This window comes from Aegilops tauschii, chromosome 2 (genome assembly GCF_002575655.3).
Source record: "Aegilops tauschii subsp. strangulata cultivar AL8/78 chromosome 2, Aet v6.0, whole genome shotgun sequence".
Classification (NCBI taxonomy): domain Eukaryota; kingdom Viridiplantae; phylum Streptophyta; class Magnoliopsida; order Poales; family Poaceae; genus Aegilops; species Aegilops tauschii.
In genome coordinates this window covers 524,453,064-524,474,036 of record NC_053036.3, presented here as the reverse complement: position 1 = coordinate 524,474,036, position 20,973 = coordinate 524,453,064, and the positions used below count along the sequence as shown (strand labels likewise).

Here is a 20,973-nt window from a genome sequence, read left to right as displayed (position 1 = left end):
TCCCTTTTGCCACTTGCATCTCACAGTGATGTTCAATTCAGTGACCAAAGTCTCCAAAATTCAGCCCATTCAGTTATAGCATTCATTCACAAAAACCACACTGAGTGATCTCAATCCCTATTTGCCATCCTCAATTCTGTTATCAGTTTTACAACATCAAGTGATATGCTCCCAAGTTGACAATGTCAATGACCTACTCTCAATTTACACCATCATTGATATGCCCAAAAATATATAATGTCAATGATCTGCTCTGAAAATAGTTTACAATCTGAAACTCTCCTGTTGTTTCCTGCAAGTCAGTTTACAACCTGAAACTCTGCTGCTTTGCATGTAAACCAGTTAACAATTTGCTCTCAGTTTTCAGGCTAGCTTGGCGTCTCCCACGACAGTGTGTCCTCGACGGAGTGCTGCATGCGTGGCAGCCGCGACCGTCCTCTTGCGATGGTGCGGGGTCAGCGACGTGGCACTTGCTTGGTGCCTCTCGAGATAGCGACGCAACCTTGCGGCATGGTGCAGCCTTGGCAGTGGTCGCCCTCTCTCTTACGATGGTGCGGGCGTGGTAGCGGCAGTCACCCTCTATCTTCGGGGCAGCCATGGAAGTGGCAGTCATCCTCCCAGCAGCGAGGGCGAGCAATGGCGACGGTCAGCGAGCGTGTTGTTTTTTGGCCGCACATCACACATTGTTGTTACTCGTATTTGTTTCCACCTTGCTGCTGTTGGATGGCGCATGAACGGTGATGTGAATTGGATGTCCCTCTACTGTAAATGTTTCAATCAAATGGTGCCAACACTGGATCTCCTTACAGGATAAGGTTTTGCTGAGTTTGGCCCGGATGGTGAGTTGACAACCATTGGATGAACATGTGTGACACATGATCATTTACAACGAGGGCTGAATGTATGGCACATGGGCAATGAGATATGGTGGCACGTATCATCTCCATTTTCTGGTACGTGTCCAGACTTGTTAGTTATGATGTGTGCAGGGGGAGAAAGTAATCACAAAACATGTTTAGGAAGAACATGTTGGCTATGAATCCATGGGGACGATTAAGCACAATAGTTTTTCCAGACTTCTAAGATGTCGACGTGTGATTATGTACAAGTTCAACTCGCTGGTGTGGGCGTGATTTATATGCAACAGTGTGGTGGTGGTGCTGCATGTTGGATTGCAGTTCCATCTCGTCATTAGCTGAACTGAGCTATCTGAATTTGTAGAAACGCACAACTCCTGAATAAGGTTAATGCATGCGTTATGCATTAATGACGGCCCTATGGACATGTGTTTCCCCATGTCTGCTAATTTGTGAAGGAGATTCGTATCAGTTCAAATTTTGAAATACATAGGCAGCAGAATCGAGCAAGACCCATACATAACCATGAGCGGACGGGCATGGCTGCAACTAGTCAGCCCGTTGGTACAGAATCTCGACGGAGAAGGCTCATATCGTAATGCACATCCGAGCCGGTCGACACGGTCTGGACGGCGTCACATTTATTATTTGAAAAGACGTTGGCCAAGGGGACAGAGAACTGGTGTAATACAAAAGGAATACTTGATGCTATACATCCCAGGTCGGGAATCTTGGAGGGAGTTGACGATGGGGATAACGAGAGCATCTGGGCTCGAGCTCAAAACATCACTTTCGGCTATAAGCCCATTATTATACTTGCTCTAATACTCAGCAGCTAAGTTGCGAAGTTCCCTCCCTACCTCATCAGTACTTGAGCCGAGCATAATGTCCGTGACCTTGTCATCTGTATCAGTCCAAGTTCAACTGTTTAATTGGTTTGTGATTGCCTTTTCCCTCTTCCTGCTTTCTGATACCCATTATAGATTTCTAACATTCCATATCATGTAAGGCAATATATTTTGTATTTGCTAGGTTTTGAGAGGATACTTTGAATTAATTAGTTCATAATTTGTGGTGCAAGTGATGCAAAATGTCATGTACCCCATATATGAAATGAAAGTGTAATCTCATATATAAAATGAATAAGGTATTCTGTGGAACCGAGGGCATGTCACAATTATTTATTGTATTCAATAGGTTTTGCGCATAGAACCCCTTGGTAGTAAGTTGCAGCTGAATAAAAACTATGGACAATACACTTATATGTAACACCCATCATCGTGTGTCAGCTCTTATGCCTAAAAGTGGACCAAAAATGGGTTACTGTTTTTTTACTCAAAGTGCGCCAACCTAGCTTTAAATTCAAGGCTCTTTGGCTTTGATATTATGTAGAATTGCATACACTAACCAATTCACCCAAAAGTCCAATTGAAAGCAAAAAAAAAAAGAGTCGGGCATTATACTCATGACATTCTCACTCCATAAAAGTTATGTTTTGTACAACTTGCAACCAAAAGATTATAACTTCAAACCCAATGTACACAATAAATAATTGTGCAACGCCCCTGCTTCCTCTGCCCACGTCAATTCAAACTTAGATTAGTGCATGCAGTTCGATACCCCACCGTGAAAGTTTAAATTTTGCCACCAACATTTGTAGACACGCATGCGTCTTTAGTAATGAGGTCAACTACACCCTCATCCTGGTCGGTTCTAGACGTGTGTCGAATGGGCACCCGCACATGTGGGAGTTTGGTGTTATGGTACATCTATGTAACTCTAGAACCCTAAACTTTGACAAAAAAAATTCGCTGCTCTTCATCGTAATATTAATGATTCAGTGGAGCCATGCCAAGGGAGCAATCAACCCCTCTATGGTACACTACTAGAGGGGAATTCACCTCCTTGACCATGGGTTTGTAGTATTAGCTATCTAGCGTATCTCTCACCATGCCTTAGTTTAATAGTTCACATATATGATTTTGATCGTCATGTAATTCTTGTGGTGGATCTTTCGATATGTGATTAATAATTACTTTATAGTATTGTTATCATGATTTTGGTATTATTTATAGATGAAGTAGCAAAAAAGAAGAATGAAAGAGGAAGAAGTATATGTGAATTTCTAAGTGCAATCTAGTGCCCCTTGAGTGTTTTGCAGATTGTTGGAGAAAATAGCTAAGGTACTAATGTGTTTGCTAGTGCACACAAGGTAATATGATCCCTGGAGTCATTGAGAAGTTTGCTAAAACTTACGCGGACATTATCTGCACTGCAGAGTAGATTGCTGAGCTATTGAGGAGTATGCTATCAAGGAGATTGTGTGTAAGAGATGACCCTAAAAATTGTTGTTGAGAGCAATAGGTTTGGTATGCTGTTTGAGGAACAATTGACTACTGCGAGAGAAATGAAGACGGTGAAGAAGAAGTAGTTCTTTTTCTAGTTTCATTTTCTATCTTCGAGTCACGAGGCAAACCATACTATTAAGGGGGTTCACATGTTAGTCGAGATTTAGGTCTTATTTGAATGCTCAATCATTAATCCATCTCCCAGTGAAGTTGAGATAAATCTCATCGTGCATCATGTTTTTCCTTCAAAGTCATAGACTAGTTCTCCTAGACCGCGAGAGAATACCACAAGTAGTTGTGTCAGTTTACTTGTTCCCAAGTAAAGTTGTCACTTGAGTTTGAAATCCGACTGTTGGGACACGTGTCGGTTGACCATTGAGTGGTGCAAGCCCCTATTGGTCATTTCACACCTCGTAATTGCTCCAGTTATAAATAGCCACCTCACCCCAACCTGCAACGGTTGGTTGCTTTTGATAAAAAAAATTGCAGAAAAACTTTCAATCTATTCATCGTTTGTCAAGGTAATACAAAGAAGCCAGAAGTGAAAATTACATCTAGGTCTGTAGACACCCAGCGACGAGTACAACCACTGGAGCAAGCCGGAGGAGTGCCACCGTCATCGCCCCTCCCTCACAAGAGCCAGACAAACGTTGTTGTAGTAGATAATCGGGAAGTCCTCGTGCTAAGGCCCTACAAGACCAGCGCACCCTAAAAACAACCGCTGCCGATGAAGAGAAGCGTAGATCGAAAGAATCCAACATGTAGACACACGAAACACACACGTGACAAGACCAGATCCACGTGGATCCATCGAAGACAAACGTCGACCGAATCCCGTGAGATCCGCCGGAGACACACCCTCCGATGACGCCAGAAGCACCACCGGGATGGGCTAGGCGGAGAGAACCTTATTCCATCTTCATCTTTAGAGAGCCATCACCGCCTCGTCTCTCTTAGCAGTACACAAACCCTAACAAAATGAAGAAAACAACAAAAAACCGGAGCCCTCCCATTGGCAAGGGTCGGGATCCACCGCGCCTCCATGGCCCTAAGGCCACAAGAGACGAGGCAGACAGGCGTGAGCGTCGGCGGGAGGCAGAGGAAACCCTAGTGGTTGGGTGCCTACGAGCGAAGGGAGTCTGGTTGCTTTTGAACTGACAAGTGTTTGTTTGAGCAACCCCCCTGTCGATATATTTCACCAACAGAATACCCAGAGCCTAAACTGTTGGGAATCGTAGCATAATTTTAAAATTTTCCTACGTTCACCAAGATGCATCTATGGAGTATACTAGCAACGAGGGGAAGGGAGTGCATCTACATACCCTTGTAGATCGCGAGCGGAAGCGTTCCAATGAACGTGGATGACGGAGTCGTACTCGCCGTGATCCAAATCACCGATGACCGAGTGCCGAACGGACGGCACCTCCGCGCTCAACACACGTACGGTGCAGCGACGTCTCCTCCTTCTTGATCCAGCAAGGGGGAAGGAGAGGTTGATGGAGATCCAGCAGCACGACGGCGTGGTGGTGGATGTAGCGGGTCTCCGCAGGGCTACGCCGAGCTTCTACGAGAGAGAGAGAGAGGTGTTGCAGGGGAGGAGGGAGGCGCCCAAGGCTGTTGTGTGCTGCCCTCCCTCCCCCCTTTATATAGGCCCCTGGGGGGGGGGTGCGCCAGCCCCAAGAGATGGGATCTCAAGGGGGGCGGCGGCCACAAGGGGGGGAAGGGGTTGCCTTGCCCCCCAAGGCAAGGGGGAACTCCCCCCCTTAGGGTTCCCAACCCTAGGCGCAGGGGGGGAGGCCCAAGGGGGGCGCCCCAGCCCACTAGGGGCTGGTTCCCTTCCACTTTCAGCCCACGGGGCCCTCCGGGACAGGTGGCCCCACCCGGTGGACCCCCGGGACCCTTCCGGTGGTCCCGGTACAATACCGGTAACCCCCGAAACTTTCCCGGTGGCCGAAACTGGACTTCCTATATATAATTCTTCACCTCCGGACCATTCCGGAACCTCTCGTGACGTCCGGGATCTCATCCGGGACTCCGAACAACTTTCGGGTTTCCGCATACATATATCTCTACAACCCTAGCGTCACCGGACCTTAAGTGTGTAGACCCTACGGGTTCGGGAGACATGCAGACATGACCGAGACGCCTCTCCGGTCAATAACCAACAGCGGGATCTGGATACCCATGTTGGCTCCCACATGCTCCACGATGATCTCATCGGATGAACCACGGTGTCGAGGATTCAATCAATCCGTATGCAATTCCCTTTGTCAATCGGTATGTTACTTGCCCGAGATTCGATCGTCGATATCCCAATACCTTGTTCAATCTCGTTACCGGCAAGTCTCTTTACTCGTACCGCAATGCATGATCCCGTGACTAACGCCTTAGTCACATTGAGCTCATTATGATGATGCATTACCGAGTGGGCCCAGAGATACCTCTCCGTCACACGGAGCGACAAATCCCAGTCTCGATCCGTGCCAACCCAACAGACACTTTCGGAGATACCCGTAATGCACCTTTATAGTCACCCAGTTACGTTGTGACGTTTGGCACACCCAAAGCACTCCTACGGTATCCGGGAGTTGCACGATCTCATGGTCTAAGGAAAAGATACTTGACATTGGAAAAGCTCTAGCAAACGAAACTACACGATCTTTTATGCTATGCTTAAGTTGGGTCTTGTCCATCACATCATTCTCCTAATGATGTGATCCCGTTATCAATGACATCCAATGTCCATAGTCAGGAAACCATGACTATCTATTGATCAACGAGCTAGTCAACTAGAGGCTTACTAGGGACACTTTGTGGTCTATGCATTCACACATGTATTACGATTTCCGGACAATACAATTATAGCATGAATAATAGACTATTATCATGAACAAAGAAATATAATATTAACCATTTATTATTGCCTCTAGGGCATATTTCCAACAGTCTCCCACTTGCACTAGAGTCAATAATCTAGTTACATTGTGATGAATCGAACACCCATTGCGTCCTGGTGTTGATCATGTTTTGCCCTAGGGAGAGGTTTAGTCAACGGATCTGCTACATTCAGGTCCGTGTGCACTTTACAAATATCTATGTCTCCATTTTGAACACTTTCACGAATGGAGTTGAAGCGACGCTTGATATGTCTGGTCTTCCTGTGAAACTTGGGCTCCTTCGCAAGGGCAATAGCTCCAGTGTTGTCACAGAAGAGAGTCATTGGGCCCGACGCATTGGGAATCACCCCTAGGTCGGTAATGAACTCCTTCATCCAGACTGCTTCCTGTGCTGCCTCCGAGGCTGCCATGTATTCCGCTTCACATGTAGATCCCGCCACGACGCTTTGCTTGCAACTGCACCAGCTTACTGCTCCTCTATTCAAAATATACACGTATCCGGTCTGTGACTTCGAGTCATCCAGATCTGTGTCGAAGCTAGCGTCGACGTAACCCTTTACGACGAGCTCTTCGTCACCTCCATAAACGAGAAACATATCCTTAATCCTCTTCAGGTACTTCAGGATATTCTTGACCGCTGTCCAGTGTTCCTTGCCGGGATTACTTTGGTACCTTCCTACCAAACTTACGGCAAGGTTTATATCAGGTCTGGTACACAGCATGGCATACATAATAGACCCTATGGCCGAGGCATAGGGGATGACACTCATCTGTTCTATATCTTCTGCCGTGGTCAGGCATTGAGCCGTGCTCAATTGCACACCTTGCAATACAGGCAAGAACCCCTTCTTGGACTGATCCATACTGAACTTCTTCAATATCTTGTCAAGGTATGTACTCTGTGAAAGACCAATGAGGCGTCTTGATCTATCTCTATAGATCTTGATGCCTAATATATAAGCAGCTTCTCCAAGGTCCTTCATTGAAAAACACTTATTCAAATAGCCCTTTATACTTTCCAAGAATTCTATATCATTTCCCATCAATAATATGTCATCCACATATAATATGAGAAATGCTACAGAGCTCCCACTCACTTTCTTGTAAACACAGGCTTCTCCATAAGTCTGTGTAAACCCAAACGCTTTGATCATCTCATCAAAGCGAATGTTCCAACTCCGAGATGCTTGCACCAGCCCATAGATTGAGCGTTGGAGCTTGCATACTTTGTTAGCATTCTTAGGATCGACAAAACCTTCCGGCTGCATCATATACAACTCTTCCTTAAGGAAGCCGTTAAGGAATGCCGTTTTGACGTCCATCTGCCATATCTCATAATCATAGTATGCGGCAATTGCTAACATGATTCGGACGGACTTCAGCTTCGCTACGGGTGAGAAAGTCTCATCGTAGTCAACCCCTTGAACTTGTCGATAACCCTTAGCGACAAGTCGAGCTTTGTAGATGGTCACATTACCATCTGCGTCCGTCTTCTTCTTAAAGATCCATTTGTTTTCTATGGCTCGCCGCTCATCGGGCAAGTCAGTCAAAGTCCATACTTTGTTTTCATACATGGATTCTATCTCGGATTTCATGGCTTCTAGCCATTTGTCGGAATCCGGGCCCGCCATCGCTTCTTCATAGTTCGAAGGTTCACCATTGTCTAACAACATGATTTCCAGGACAGGGTTGCCGTACCACTCTGGTGCGGAACGTGTCCTTGTGGACCTACGAAGTTCAGCAACTTGATCTGAAGCTTCATGATCATCGTCATTAACTTCCTCCCCAGTCGGTGTAGGCACCACAGGAACATTTTCCCGCGCTGCGCTACTTTCCGGTTCGGAAGGGGTGACTATCACCTCATCAAGTTCCACTTTCCTCCCACTCAATTCTTTCGAGAGAAACTCCTTCTCTAGAAAGGACCCGTTCTTTGCAACGAAGATCTTGCCTTCGGATCTGAGGTAGAAGGTATACCCAATAGTTTCCTTAGGGTATCCTATGAAGACACATTTTTCCGATTTGGGTTCGAGCTTTTCAGGTTGAAGTTTCTTGACATAAGCATCACATCCCCAAACTTTTAGAAACGACAGCTTAGGTTTCTTCCCAAACCATAATTCATACGGTGTCGTCTCAACGGATTTAGACGGTGCCCTATTTAAAGTGAATGCGGCAGTCTCTAAAGCATAACCCCAAAATGAGAGCGGTAAATCGGTAAGAGACATCATAGATCGCACCATATCCAATAGAGTGCGATTACGACGTTCGGACACACCATTTCTCTGAGGTGTTCCAGGCGGCGTGAGTTGTGAAACTATTCCACATTTCCTTAAGTGTGTACCAAATTCGTGACTTAAATATTCTCCACCACGATCTGATCGTAAGAATTTTATTTTCCTGTCACGTTGATTCTCAACCTCACTCTGAAATTCCTTGAACTTTTCAAAGGTTTTAGACTTGTGTTTCATTAGGTAGACATACCCATATCTACTTAAATCATCAGTGAGAGTGAGAACATAACGATATCCTCCGCGAGCCTCAACACTCATTGGACCGCACACATCGGTATGTATGATTTCCAATAAGTTGGTTGCTCGCTCCATTGTTCCGGAGAACGGAGTCTTGGTCATCTTACCCATGAGACATGGTTCGCACGTGTCAAATGATTCGTAATCAAGAGACTCCAAAAGTCCATCTGCATGGAGCTTCTTCATGCGCTTGACACCAATGTGACCAAGGCGGCAGTGCCACAAGTATGTGGGACTATCGTTATCAACTTTACATCTTTTGGTATTCACACTATGAACATGTGTAACATCACGTTCGAGATTCATCAAAAATAAACCATTGACCAGCGGGGCATGACCATAAAACATATCTCTCAAATAAATAGAACAACCATTATTCTCAGATTTAAATGAGTAGCCATCTGGAATTAAACGAGATCCAGATACAATGTTCATGCTCAAAGCTGGCACTAAATAACAATTATTGAGGTTTAAAACTAATCCCGTGGGTAGATGCAGAGGTAGCGTGCCAACGGCGATCACATCGACCTTGGAACCATTCCCGACGCGCATCGTCACCTCGTCCTTTGCCAGTCTCCGTTTATTCCGTAGTTCCTGCTTTGAGTTACAAATATGAGCAACCGCACCGGTATCAAATACCCAGGAGCTACTACGAGTACTGGTAAGGTACACATCAATTACTTGTATATCACATATACCTTGGGTGTTGCCGGCCTTCTTCTTGTCCGCTAAATATTTGGGGCAGTTCCGCTTCCAGTGACCACTTCCCTTGCAATAAAAGCACTCAGTCTCGGGCTTGGGTCCATTCTTTGACTTCTTCCCGGTAACTGGCTTACCGGGCGCGGCAACTCCCTTGCCGTCCTTCTTGAAGTTCTTCTTACCCTTGCCCTTCTTGAACTTAGTGGTTTTATTCACCATCAACACTTGATGTTCTTTTCTGATCTCTACCTCAGCTGATTTCAGCATTGAATATACCTCGGGAATGGTCTTTTCTATCCCCTGCATATTGTAGTTCATCACAAAGCTCTTGTAGCTTGGTGGAAGCGACTGGAGGATTCTGTCAATGACCGCGTCATCCGGGAGATTAACTCCCAGCTGAGACAAGCGGTTGTGCAACCCAGACATTCTGAGTATGTGCTCACTAACAGAACTGTTCTCCTCCATTTTACAGCTGAAGAACTTGTCGGAGACATCATATCTCTCGACCCGGGCATGAGCTTGAAAAACCAGTTTCAGCTCCTCGAACATCTCATATGCTCCATGTTTCTCAAAACGCTTTTGGAGACCCGGTTCTAAGCTGTAAAGCATGCCGCACTGAACGAGGGAGTAATCATCAGCACGCTGCTGCCAAGCGTTCATAACGTCTTGGTTCTCAGGGATTGGTGCTTCACCTAGCGGTGCTTCTAAGACATAATCTTTCTTGGCTGCTATGAGGATGATCCTCAGGTTCCGGACCCAGTCCGTATAGTTGCTGCCATCATCTTTCAGCTTGGTTTTCTCTAGGAACGCGTTGAAATTGAGGACAACGTGGGCCATTTGATCTACAATACATAGTGTAAAGATTTTAGACTAAGTTCATGATAATTAAGTTCATATAATCAAATTATTTAATGAACTCCCACTCAGATAGACATCCCTCTAGTCATCTAAGTGAAACATGATCCGAATTCGACTAGGCCGTGTCCGATCATCACGTAAGACGGACTAGTCAAGATCGGTGAACATCTCCATGTTGATCGTATCTTCTATACGACTCATGCTCGACCTTTCGGTCCTCCGTGTTCCGAGGCCATGTCTGTACATGCTAGGCTCGTCAAGTGAACCTAAGTGTATTGCGTGTGTTCCGAGGCCATGTCTGTACATGCTAGGCTCGTCAACACCCGTTGTATTCGAACGTTAGAATCTATCACACCCGATCATCACGTGGTGCTTCGAAACAACGAACCTTCGCAACGGTGCATAGTTAGGGTGAACACTTTCTTGAAATTATTATAAGGGATCATCCTACTTGCTACCGTCGTTCTAGGCAAATAAGATGCAAAAACATGATAAACATCACATGCAATCAAATAGTGACATGATATGGCCAATATCATCATGCTCCTTTGATCTCCATCTTCGGGGCACCATGATCATCTTTGTCACCGGCATGACACCATGATCTCCATCATTGTGTCTTCATGAAGTCGTCACGCCAACGATTACTTCTACTTCTATGGCTAACGCGTTTAGCAATAAAGTAAAGTAATTTACATGGCGTTTATTTAATGACACGCAGGTCATACAAAATAATAAAGACAACTCCTATGGCTTCTGCCGGTTGTCATACTCATCGACATGCAAGTCGTGATTCCTATTACAAGAATATGATCAATCTCATACATCACATATATCATTCATCACATCTTCTGGCCATATCACATCACATAGCACTTGCTGCAAAAACAAGTTAGACGTCCTCTAATTATTGTTGCAAGTTTTTTACGTGGTTTGTAGGTTTCTAGCAAGAACGTTTCTTACCTACGTATGACCACAACGTGATTTGCCAATTTCTATTTACCCTTCATAAGGACCCTTTTCATCGAATCCGTTCCGACTAAAGTAGGAGAGACAGACACCCGCTAGCCACCTTATGCAACTAGTGCATGTCAGTCGGTGGAACCTGTCTCACGTAAGCGTACGTGTAAGGTCAGTCCGGGCCGCTTCATCCTACAATGCCGCCGAAACAAGAAACGACTAGTAGCGGCAAGAAGAATTGGCAAACTCAACGCCCACAACTGCTTTGTGTTCTACTCGTGCATAGTAACTACGCATAGGCCTGGCTCATGATGCCACTGATGGGAATCGTAGCATAATTTTAAAATTTTCCTACGTTCACCAAGATGCATCTATGGAGTATACTAGCAACGAGGGGAAGGGAGTGCATCTACATACCCTTGTAGATCGCGAGCGGAAGCGTTCCAATGAACGTGGATGACGGAGTCGTACTCGCCGTGATCCAAATCACCGATGACCGAGTGCCGAACGGACGGCACCTCCGCGCTCAACACATGTACGGTGCAGCGACGTCTCCTCCTTCTTGATCCAGCAAGGGGGAAGGAGAGGTTGATGGAGATCCAGCAGCACGACGGCGTGGTGGTGGATGTAGCGGGTCTCCGCAGGGCTACGCCGAGCTTCTACGAGAGAGAGAGAGGTGTTGCAGGGGAGGAGGGAGGCGCCCAAGGCTGTTGTGTGCTGCCCTCCCTCCCCCCCTTTATATAGGCCCCTGGGGGGGGGGGTGCGCCAGCCCCAAGAGATGGGATCTCAAGGGGGGCGGCGGCCACAAGGGGGGGAAGGGGTTGCCTTGCCCCCCAAGGGAAGGGGGAACTCCCCCCATTAGGGTTCCCAACCCTAGGCGCAGGGGGGAGGCCCAAGGGGGGCGCCCCAGCCCACTAGGGGCTGGTTCCCTTCCACTTTCAGCCCACGGGGCCCTCCGGGACAGGTGGCCCCACCCGGTGTACCCCCGGGACCCTTCCGGTGGTCCCGGTACAATACCGGTAACCCCCGAAACTTTCCCGGTGGCCGAAACTGGACTTCCTATATATAATTCTTCACCTCCGGACCATCCGGAACCTCTCGTGACGTCCGGGATCTCATCCGGGACTCCGAACAACTTTCGGGTTTCCGCATACATATATCTCTACAACCCTAGCGTCACCGGACCTTAAGTGTGTAGACCCTACGGGTTCGGGAGACATGCAGACATGACCGAGACGCCTCTCCGGTCAATAACCAACAGCGGGATCTGGATACCCATGTTGGCTCCCACATGCTCCACGATGATCTCATCGGATGAACCACGGTGTCGAGGATTCAATCAATCCGTATGCAATTCCCTTTGTCAATCGGTATGTTACTTGCCCGAGATTCGATCGTCGATATCCCAATACCTTGTTCAATCTCGTTACCGGCAAGTCTCTTTACTCGTACCGCAATGCATGATCCCGTGACTAACGCCTTAGTCACATTGAGCTCATTATGATGATGCATTACCGAGTGGGCCCAGAGATACCTCTCCGTCACACGGAGCGACAAATCCCAGTCTCGATCCGTGCCAACCCAACAGACACTTTCGGAGATACCCGTAATGCACCTTTATAGTCACCCAGTTACGTTGTGACGTTTGGCACACCCAAAGCACTCCTACGGTATCCGGGAGTTGCACGATCTCATGGTCTAAGGAAAAGATACTTGACATTGGAAAAGCTCTAGCAAACGAAACTACACGATCTTTTATGCTATGCTTAAGTTGGGTCTTGTCCATCACATCATTCTCCTAATGATGTGATCCCGTTATCAATGACATCCAATGTCCATAGTCAGGAAACCATGACTATCTATTGATCAACGAGCTAGTCAACTAGAGGCTTACTAGGGACACTTTGTGGTCTATGCATTCACACATGTATTACGATTTCCGGACAATACAATTATAGCATGAATAATAGACTATTATCATGAACAAAGAAATATAATATTAACCATTTATTATTGCCTCTAGGGCATATTTCCAACATAAACTTAGTTAGGTGATTGGCAAGTGTTCTTACGGAACGGAATTCCGACAGCTGCTTAGAGTGGTGTATGGTGCATTTGGTCAGAGTTGTCATACGAAGGATTGGACCAATAGTTTCAGATAAAGGGCATTTTAGGACTAGCTGTTGTTGTTGTTGTTGTTGTTGTACTACGTGTTGTATTTGTTTCTTGCTTGAAAAACATGCCATGTACTTTCGCGCAAGAAAGAAATGCCGTGCATCATTTATTTGAAGGATTTTTACTATTTATACCATTGGTTGTGTCTCACTACTCAGTTTTGCCATTAGCAATTACAACTGTTCAAAAATGTCATTATTTCGTGAGATGTTTGCTCAAAATGCCACTAGACACCTAAAAAATGCCATTGTTATGTTACATATTTGCTAAAATTAATCATTAGACATCATTACTGTCATGTCAAATCCATTGACCATGCTATATGCCAAAATACCCCTAGACCTAGATGTTAGCTCTCTCTATCCCACAATGATGCGTGTGGGTCCCACTTTTCAGGACTAAGCAAGTGAATAAGTTTAGAGAAAAATAAGAACGTTGTTAGATATCGAATGTGACCCACACTTTACCGCAGTGAGATAGAGGAAAAGCTGACATGTGGGTCCATAGGTATTTTGGCCATATAACATGTTAAATGGGCTTTGAGGTGACAATAATGTGCATAGTGGCATTTTTTAGCAAGCACCTAACGGAGAGATGACATTTTTAAGTAGTTGAAACTCCTTACGGTAAACTGAGTAGTGAGATACAACTGGTGGTATAAAAAAAAAACCTTATTTGAAATCAATAAGAATACACAAAAGGATCCTGTTGTTTCCCTCGGAAAAGAAAATTGGAAGCATGAGTCGTTTCTTTTTTGAGGGTGGGAGCATGAGACGTTGATTCTCGCATGAGCCACCCACTGTCGAAAATAGCAGGTGTGTACTTCACACGGACTGCTATTCGGCAAACTAAACGTACGCGTCACAAAACCATAGTTCCTCCGCAGTCCGCACAGGTACAAACGACGAAAGCAATCGCCCAGCGGCGCTTGATTCAACCCGCCGGAAAGAAGCGCGGGAAGACCCTGCCAGCCAGCCGCGGTGACGACGAACAGGTGTTGGGCGCGCCAGGGCACCCCGCGCCCGAGCGAGGCCAAATTTCATGTTTTGACCTTTTTGGAATACAAATTCAGGAATTGACCCCGGTTTAAAAAATTTTAAGATTTGACCCTTTCGCTACCGTCAGAGGCTCTGGCGGTAGGGTTAGACAGTCTATCGTCAGAGACCCTGGCGATAGGGTGCGACGGAGGAGGAACGGCGGTCGTGTCCGCGTGCTGACGTGGATTAGTACCTACGGCCAGGGGCCCTGGCGGTAGGCTGTCTAACCCTACCACCAGAGCCCCTGGCGGTAAAAAGGTTAAATCCTGAATTTTTTTTCAAACCGGGTCAGATCTTGAATTTGTATCTCGGAAGAAATTTTGCCCCCGAGCGAGTGGGACGCCGCGCGTGGGCTCCATGCACGTGCGGTGCGACAACCGCACCCCACCGGGGCCCGGCGCGTCCAGCCAGGTCGCCACGCCACGCCACGTCCGCATCCGGCCGGAACGGTACGGACAAAAAGGTTACATGACGCGCAGGGTCGCGCTCTGTATGGTCAGGAGCCCGCGACGTGTGCGGGCACGAGCCGCCCCGGTCGGCGTCGCTGGCGCACGCGCGCTGTCGCGCAGCCGAGCGAGCAAGCGGGGCCGACCTGGTCGCGCCCCGTCGCGTCGTCGAGACTTGCCACCAATGCGGATGCGATGCCACGCGAGGCGCAACCCGCGCCATACACCGCCGAACGGCCGGCATGGGCGAGGCTGGTGGTTGCACCGCGCGCGCTCGTGAGGCGCATCGTGCACCGCCGAGCTCTGGGGTTCACACGATGTCAAGTGGATGCAATAATCGGAAATCTTTTCGTCACGTCCGCATCACTGCACAACCGGACGAAAGAAATAATGTCATGTCTGAAGAACATAGCCACCAGATTTACGGATCTACAGCACCAGTGTCGCGCTTTCAGCGCGTCCTTTCAGCGCCTGCGTATAGCTTTCTGAAGCGCTTCGCTGATCATCCCGGGTTCCACGGCGCCAGGACCGGCAAACTGCAACAGTTCACCAAAGCACATCAGTAAATCAATATTGGCCTCCCGTTAATGCTGCATCTCTACTGCGCGATCGAGCTTAATTAATCAGCTGCTACCAGACCTCACCTGAGCTCGTATCTTGAGAGCGAGGAGGCCGTCGGGCGTCGACGCGCGCACGGAGAGCACGTCCAGGCGGAGGCTCTTGATGGCGTCGAACACTTGCGTCATCAGCAGCTCCTTCCACCGGCATTGCACCTCCAGGAGCACCTCTTTGTCCGTCACGGTGACGTTGACGATGTTGCTCGGGCCGTCGTCCTTGGGGAGCACCCTCTCCGTGTCGTCCCCGCCGAGCTCCGACGCCTTTCTCTTGGAACCAGCTAACACCTTCTTCCCACTGACGTCATGGAGTTTTCGGACGGCTGTTCCGGCCACCCTGTTGGATTCTAGCTCCTCCACCTTCTGCTCCAGCTCTCTGAGGTAGGCTATCGTTTCAGCTAGGATGGATGCCTTGTCCACCTGCAATCACAATTCATAAAGAAAGATAAAGGTATGAAACACACCTGTCTAGAACTTCTTTTTTCTACTCCCTTCGTAAAGAAAAACGTAGTGATCTAAATGGTCTTATATTTCTTTATAGAGGGAGTATTTTTTGGTGGTGTGCACGTGTTACCTTGTGAATGGACGGGACCAACGACTTGAGAATCAGAAACATCTCGTTGAGCTTCTCTCGCCGCCTCCTCTCCGAAATGACATGGTTTTTTGTGTTGGTGCTTTCCTGAGCTCTCGCAGTACCGTCGCCACCATTATTTGCCCATGCGCCACCAGCCAAAACTTTCTTCAGCAACTTCTGCGACTCCCCGGCGACGGACGCAGCCACGTCTTTTGTTGAGTCCAACGATCTCTTCCATGCCGTAAAGCATGATGAGCGAGAGGGTTCAACAGAGCTAAAAGTGACAGCACCATCAGTGATCCCGTCGGTGGCGGCAGGCGCCGGCAGCGCTTCCGGCGAAGACATGACCTCGAAAGACCCACCCATGATCCAATTTTCCTCAAGAGCCCCCACGTCCAGCTCATCGCAGAGGCCGTAGAACCCGTTGATCTCCTTCGTGATCTGCTCGAGGCTACCGTCGGATAGGCACTCGACCTCCCCTAGCTCGAGTTCCCCGGGCATCATCGTGGCCATGGTGTTATGGTTGAGGTCTTCAAACACCATGTCAGCGTCCCCAGTATCGTCTGCTGATGGGCTGGAGTTCGGCTCCTCCGACTTCGAGCATGTTGGGAACTTCAAGTCCCAGAAAGATGTGCCGATCCGGTTCACCATGTCCATGTCCTCCAAAACCTAGCAAATCGATTGAAATCACCTTGCTTATTCAACAGAATTAATCGCTAGCATTTCATTTGGTGAAGAACCGGAAAAACTCGTGGATTGGTTTGGTCATGACTTGATGAGGGTCTCGCAGCAAATGGTACATTCTTATATATTCGGCTTTATTAATGCGTTTCGAGGAGACGAAAACAATGACTCATGGGGCTCATGGCGAAGCTAGAAATAGGAGCATTTGGTTCATCTTACAACATATTGTGATGATAAACAAAAAATGTATAGTATATTCCAAAGTTACCGGCAAAAACTAAGGGACAGCCAGTCAACACGAGTGAAAAAAACAGTTTCAATCAATTATATTTGAACCGTCCAACGGCTGCCTTCCCCGGGCCCGAGGACACTGTTTATCTTCCCCACAGACCCCTTCTTCTACCCGCATTGCCTCCGCCCCAGCCCGCGATCACATTGTGAAATAACTAATGGGTTTAACTCAACCTAATTGTTGCACATGAGATTTGCCCCTGTAAGGGACGATGTGTATGCATCCTTTGTCGAGAAAAAGGGAACAATGTGGATGCACCACCATTGCTAAATCCTACCAATAAAGACTAAAACAGAGAACTTCCCAACTACATCAGGTTCAACTAAATTGCAGAAAGGCCAGGCCTGAGGTTGTTTGTTTTACCGTCCCACTTGCCAAGCCAACATTGCCATTCTCAAGCGAACGTCGTCAGTGGAGCCACATGCACTTAAGAGAAGAAGTGTCATCTTACCATGGACAACTTGGGAGCTCACATATCGAAATGCAATGGTGAAAGCGTTATACCCATGAAAGACTTTAAAGTTTTCCAAGTCCGTTGGTCAAGCCACATGTTTCCATGGTGACATCGTCGTGCGAGAACACCCGATCCAAGTCGCACTTGATAAGGAAAGAAGTCGCCAAAAAATTAAAGTCATCCTACCACACCTATCAAAAAGCATGCCACAAACAAATATGCCGAAGCACGTGGGCAAAACCATTACACTAGGACCCAAAATGATGTGACGCTAGAAACCAAGCACCACGATATCGGGATGAACAACCAGGTATGTCGCCTCAAGCCTTTTCTCTAAGAGGAACAACCAGGCTACGCCACCCCTTCTGTCCCCGAGGAATAATAGAGTGCCAAAGGCGAGATGGGCGAGTCAGAGGTACGACACCATCGATCGCCGCATGCCTCCTATGTTACAAGACCTAGCCAAGTGACCACTGGAGTGGTGTATGATTTCGCCCTTTGTGTTCCTCACCATAAGAAAATGGAGTCTTGCTGACAGCAACAAGAGGAGTGACGGACTAGGAGGGTGGTGGTGGCCGATAGGTTTGTGCAATTTGAACCACCCTAGGAGAGTTTAGCGGAGGCATCAAAAGAGATAGTTGCGTGTGTGTGTGTGTGTGTGTGTGTGTGTGTGTGTGTGTGTGTGTGTGTGTGTGTGTGTGTGTGTGTGTGGGTGGGTGGGGAGGGGGGGGGGGTGCAAACTTGTGCAACAGACTTAAGTGCATCATTTAGAGCTCAAGGCTCTACTCAGCCCTGAAACTTTGAAAAAAACAAAATAACACTTACATGTTTCAAAAGAATCATGAACATAAATCTACACGTAAATATAGATCTCTTGTACATATGTGTAACGTTTGATTAAAAGAGATATTGTAGCATGCATGTGAGCTACACAAAAGACAGATGTCTGGATCTGGAAATACTAGATCTACGCATGCATGTGAGTATTTGTCCTTATTGTCTAGCCATATATGGAAAGATGTACTCCCTCTGTAAATTAATATAAGAGTGTTTAAATCATTAAAATAGTGATATAAACACTCTTATAATAGTTTACAGAGGGAGTAGCATGCAAAGAAAATATATAGATACATATATCTAACACATTTTGCATTTCAATCTTACTAAATCTCAGTCGACTAAGACTTGTATGTCTCAGTCGATTCTATATTCGTGAGATCTTATAGAGATATGTGTAAATTTTTCTTTTTAGTTTTTTTCCTTTTTCTTTCTTGTACTATGTTATGTTACTTGACTGGGAGCTAGTCACACCCTTTGCATTTTTAAACAAAGAGACTCTATGTAGTACGGCCGGGTTCACTTTCCAGTTTTTTGGGGTAGTTTGTTTGTCTTAGCTCGTGCCTAGAGGAGAGAACCACACACAGTTTGTACAAGTAGATTATGGAAATATGTTAAAAGGAGAACATCATGTGGTTGATGGGACAAAAACTCACGGTATTTGTTGTCCCGAGCTCAAGCACACCACTCATCAATGGAATGCAGGCGACTGTCTGAAAAAATGTTACCAAAGACACGTGCAGTCGGGGTCAGAAACCTGCACGGTAAGCACAGGTGATAAGGTGCATGACGTGCGCTAACCTGGATAGACGCCGTCTGGGTGAACCGGCAGAGGTAGCATGGGCGCATACATAGTAGACATCATGATATTAATTAGTTAACAATAGGCAAAGATATATAGGAGTACATATATAGATCGGGTGCAGATTAATCAGATAGTACCCCGTATTAGAGAGTGAGCTAACAGCTCGATTAACCGTAGTAGGTACCTTTGCTAAGAGCGCGCGCTGGAAGGTTTTGGTGTCTGCGCACTGAGCATTGCACAGCCAAACATGCTCGTTGCTCGCAAAGCTTCTGCCTGGCAACCTGACCAAACAATAAACACATCAGTCTTCACTCTTCAGTAAATTAGCACCACATCTAATATATCTTACCAAGAAAAAGTTACTAGCTCTTTCCTCTTGTGGATTGGTAATGGATTAGAAGAGTTGTTCTGGAGGTACATACCCTTGGCCAAGGCGGAAGGCGTAGCTCATGCAGACCGTGTAGTACCATTCGGCGTCGCCGAGGTCCTCCGGCGACAGCGCGGCCGCGGGACGCCTCGCCCGGTGGTCACACTGGCCGGACAGAAGAGACTCGTAGAGCTCCCGCAGCTGCTCGCTCCTCTGCAGGACGAGCTGGTCGGCGGTGAGGTCCGCCGAGCTTGTGACCTTCCTCGTCTTTATCTCGCCGTTGTAGAACCCGTCCTTCCACGTCAGAACCCTACGGAACAAAATCGTAAGAGGAAAGAAAACGGCTTGCTTCTGACAAATTGAAAAGTATTGCAGCTAGTTGGAGTGGTTGCTTCAATCGGATGTACTCTTCGTCTATAAATTATTATTACCCTGGACGGCTGGTTGAAATGGACCAGAATATTGCGTAGCTCCAGTTGATGCTCCTCACAGCGGCAGCGAGCTGGTTGCTGAGTTGCTTCCCGGCCGGCGGCGGTAGGGTGGGTTCTTCCTGGCTCGGATGAACTACCGGCAGCGCCATTACCACGCAATTTCCTTCCTTGCTACATATTCATGCAAACGAGGTGAAGTTAGAGCAAGCAAGGAGGCAAAAATAAACAAATCAATGGAGCTATAGCTTCATTTCTTGTATATATAGTAGCTAATTTAGTCCATGCAAGCTGAAATCTCTTTGCTCTGTTGCACCGATGCAAATTAAGAAACTTGGCGGCAGATTTCTCAACCAAGATCACAAAGAACATACTAGATCGAAAGCTAGAACAACTAAGGAAGTAAGAGTCTAAGAGATATTTAAGCTAGGTAGCTAGCCATGAGTGGAGGAGAAACTTCCAACTAAATTAAAGGCGGTTAAAGGTTTACTTGAGCTATGGAGACCAAGAAGCTCAGAGGCCAACCTGTCGTCCGGGGAGGAAGATGGAGCCGCTATATATGCAATGCACCAAGAATCCAGGGCATAATATAGATCTGTCCTTGCAGCGCAGACGTGGAACGAGTGACTGCGACGTTCAACAGCAAAGTACTGTTCGGACACTACTGTACTGCGCCAACATACAATTAGGCCCATCACTTTCTAGCTAGTGTAGTAGTACAATGCATGCTTGCTTGGTTTTCTGACTGCTAGTAAAAATGGAGTGAGATGCACGCAGTCCTCACCGATCTCTGTTTCCGTTTGACAGTGAAGTGAGCGGGGCGCGCAAGTCAGTTGTAGGGCCAATAGGCACTGAATATTCGACGTCTCGACGACGCCTGAGGAAACACGGTGAGCATCACTGCCGATGCAATTATAGTGTCACCAGGAGTAGTGCAGAGACGTTCTACCAAGAGAACTATACTTAATCTAGTAAATTAGAGTGTAACTGCGAAAGTCTTGTACGTGTGTTCCAGCACCTCCATTAATTTGCACCCCACCGAGGAATCTACCATCGGCATCAACAGGATAATGCATCTATCTATGGAAGAAAATTACCAACTGGATTTACAGGTGT

The 20,973-nt window shown here is 47.1% G+C and overlaps 1 protein-coding gene across 3 annotated transcripts; it reads right to left on the bottom strand.

Annotated features, from left to right (window-relative positions):
* Positions 1–15,127: 15,127 nt before the first annotated feature.
* Positions 15,128–20,477, bottom strand: LOC109763567 (anthocyanin regulatory R-S protein). 3 transcript variants are annotated; one of them, XM_040399590.2, is made up of 9 exons: positions 20,383–20,477; positions 19,861–20,031; positions 19,485–19,739; positions 19,247–19,343; positions 19,059–19,073; positions 18,914–18,970; positions 15,991–16,659; positions 15,447–15,836; positions 15,128–15,338 (listed from the first exon to the last, which is right to left on the bottom strand). In XM_040399590.2, exons 2-9 carry the CDS (start codon positions 20,007–20,009, stop codon positions 15,267–15,269), a joined length of 1,704 nt encoding a protein of 567 aa, XP_040255524.1. In that variant the 5' UTR covers positions 20,010–20,031; positions 20,383–20,477; the 3' UTR covers positions 15,128–15,266. The 3 variants fall into 3 exon arrangements, with proteins under 3 accessions (XP_040255524.1, XP_020177997.1, XP_045089167.1); XM_020322408.3 differs by having other exon boundaries at positions 20,348–20,401; XM_045233232.1 differs by lacking the exon at positions 15,991–16,659 and having other exon boundaries at positions 20,348–20,401.
* Between the last annotated feature and the right edge of the window lie 496 nt (positions 20,478–20,973).

What these genes read in the sequence shown, in the direction of transcription:
- LOC109763567 (XM_040399590.2), bottom strand. Translation starts at nt 20,009, where the DNA reads ATGGCGCTGCCGGTAGTTCATCCGAGCCAGGAAGAACCCACCCTACCG. An exon ending in ATTTCAACCAGCCGTCCAGG is followed by an intron (nt 19,740 to 19,860) that starts GTAATAATAATT and finishes TTTGTTCCGTAG; the next exon opens with GGTTCTGACGTGGAAGGACG. An exon ending in GCCTTCCGCCTTGGCCAAGG is followed by an intron (nt 19,344 to 19,484) that starts GTATGTACCTCC and finishes TTGTTTGGTCAG; the next exon opens with GTTGCCAGGCAGAAGCTTTG.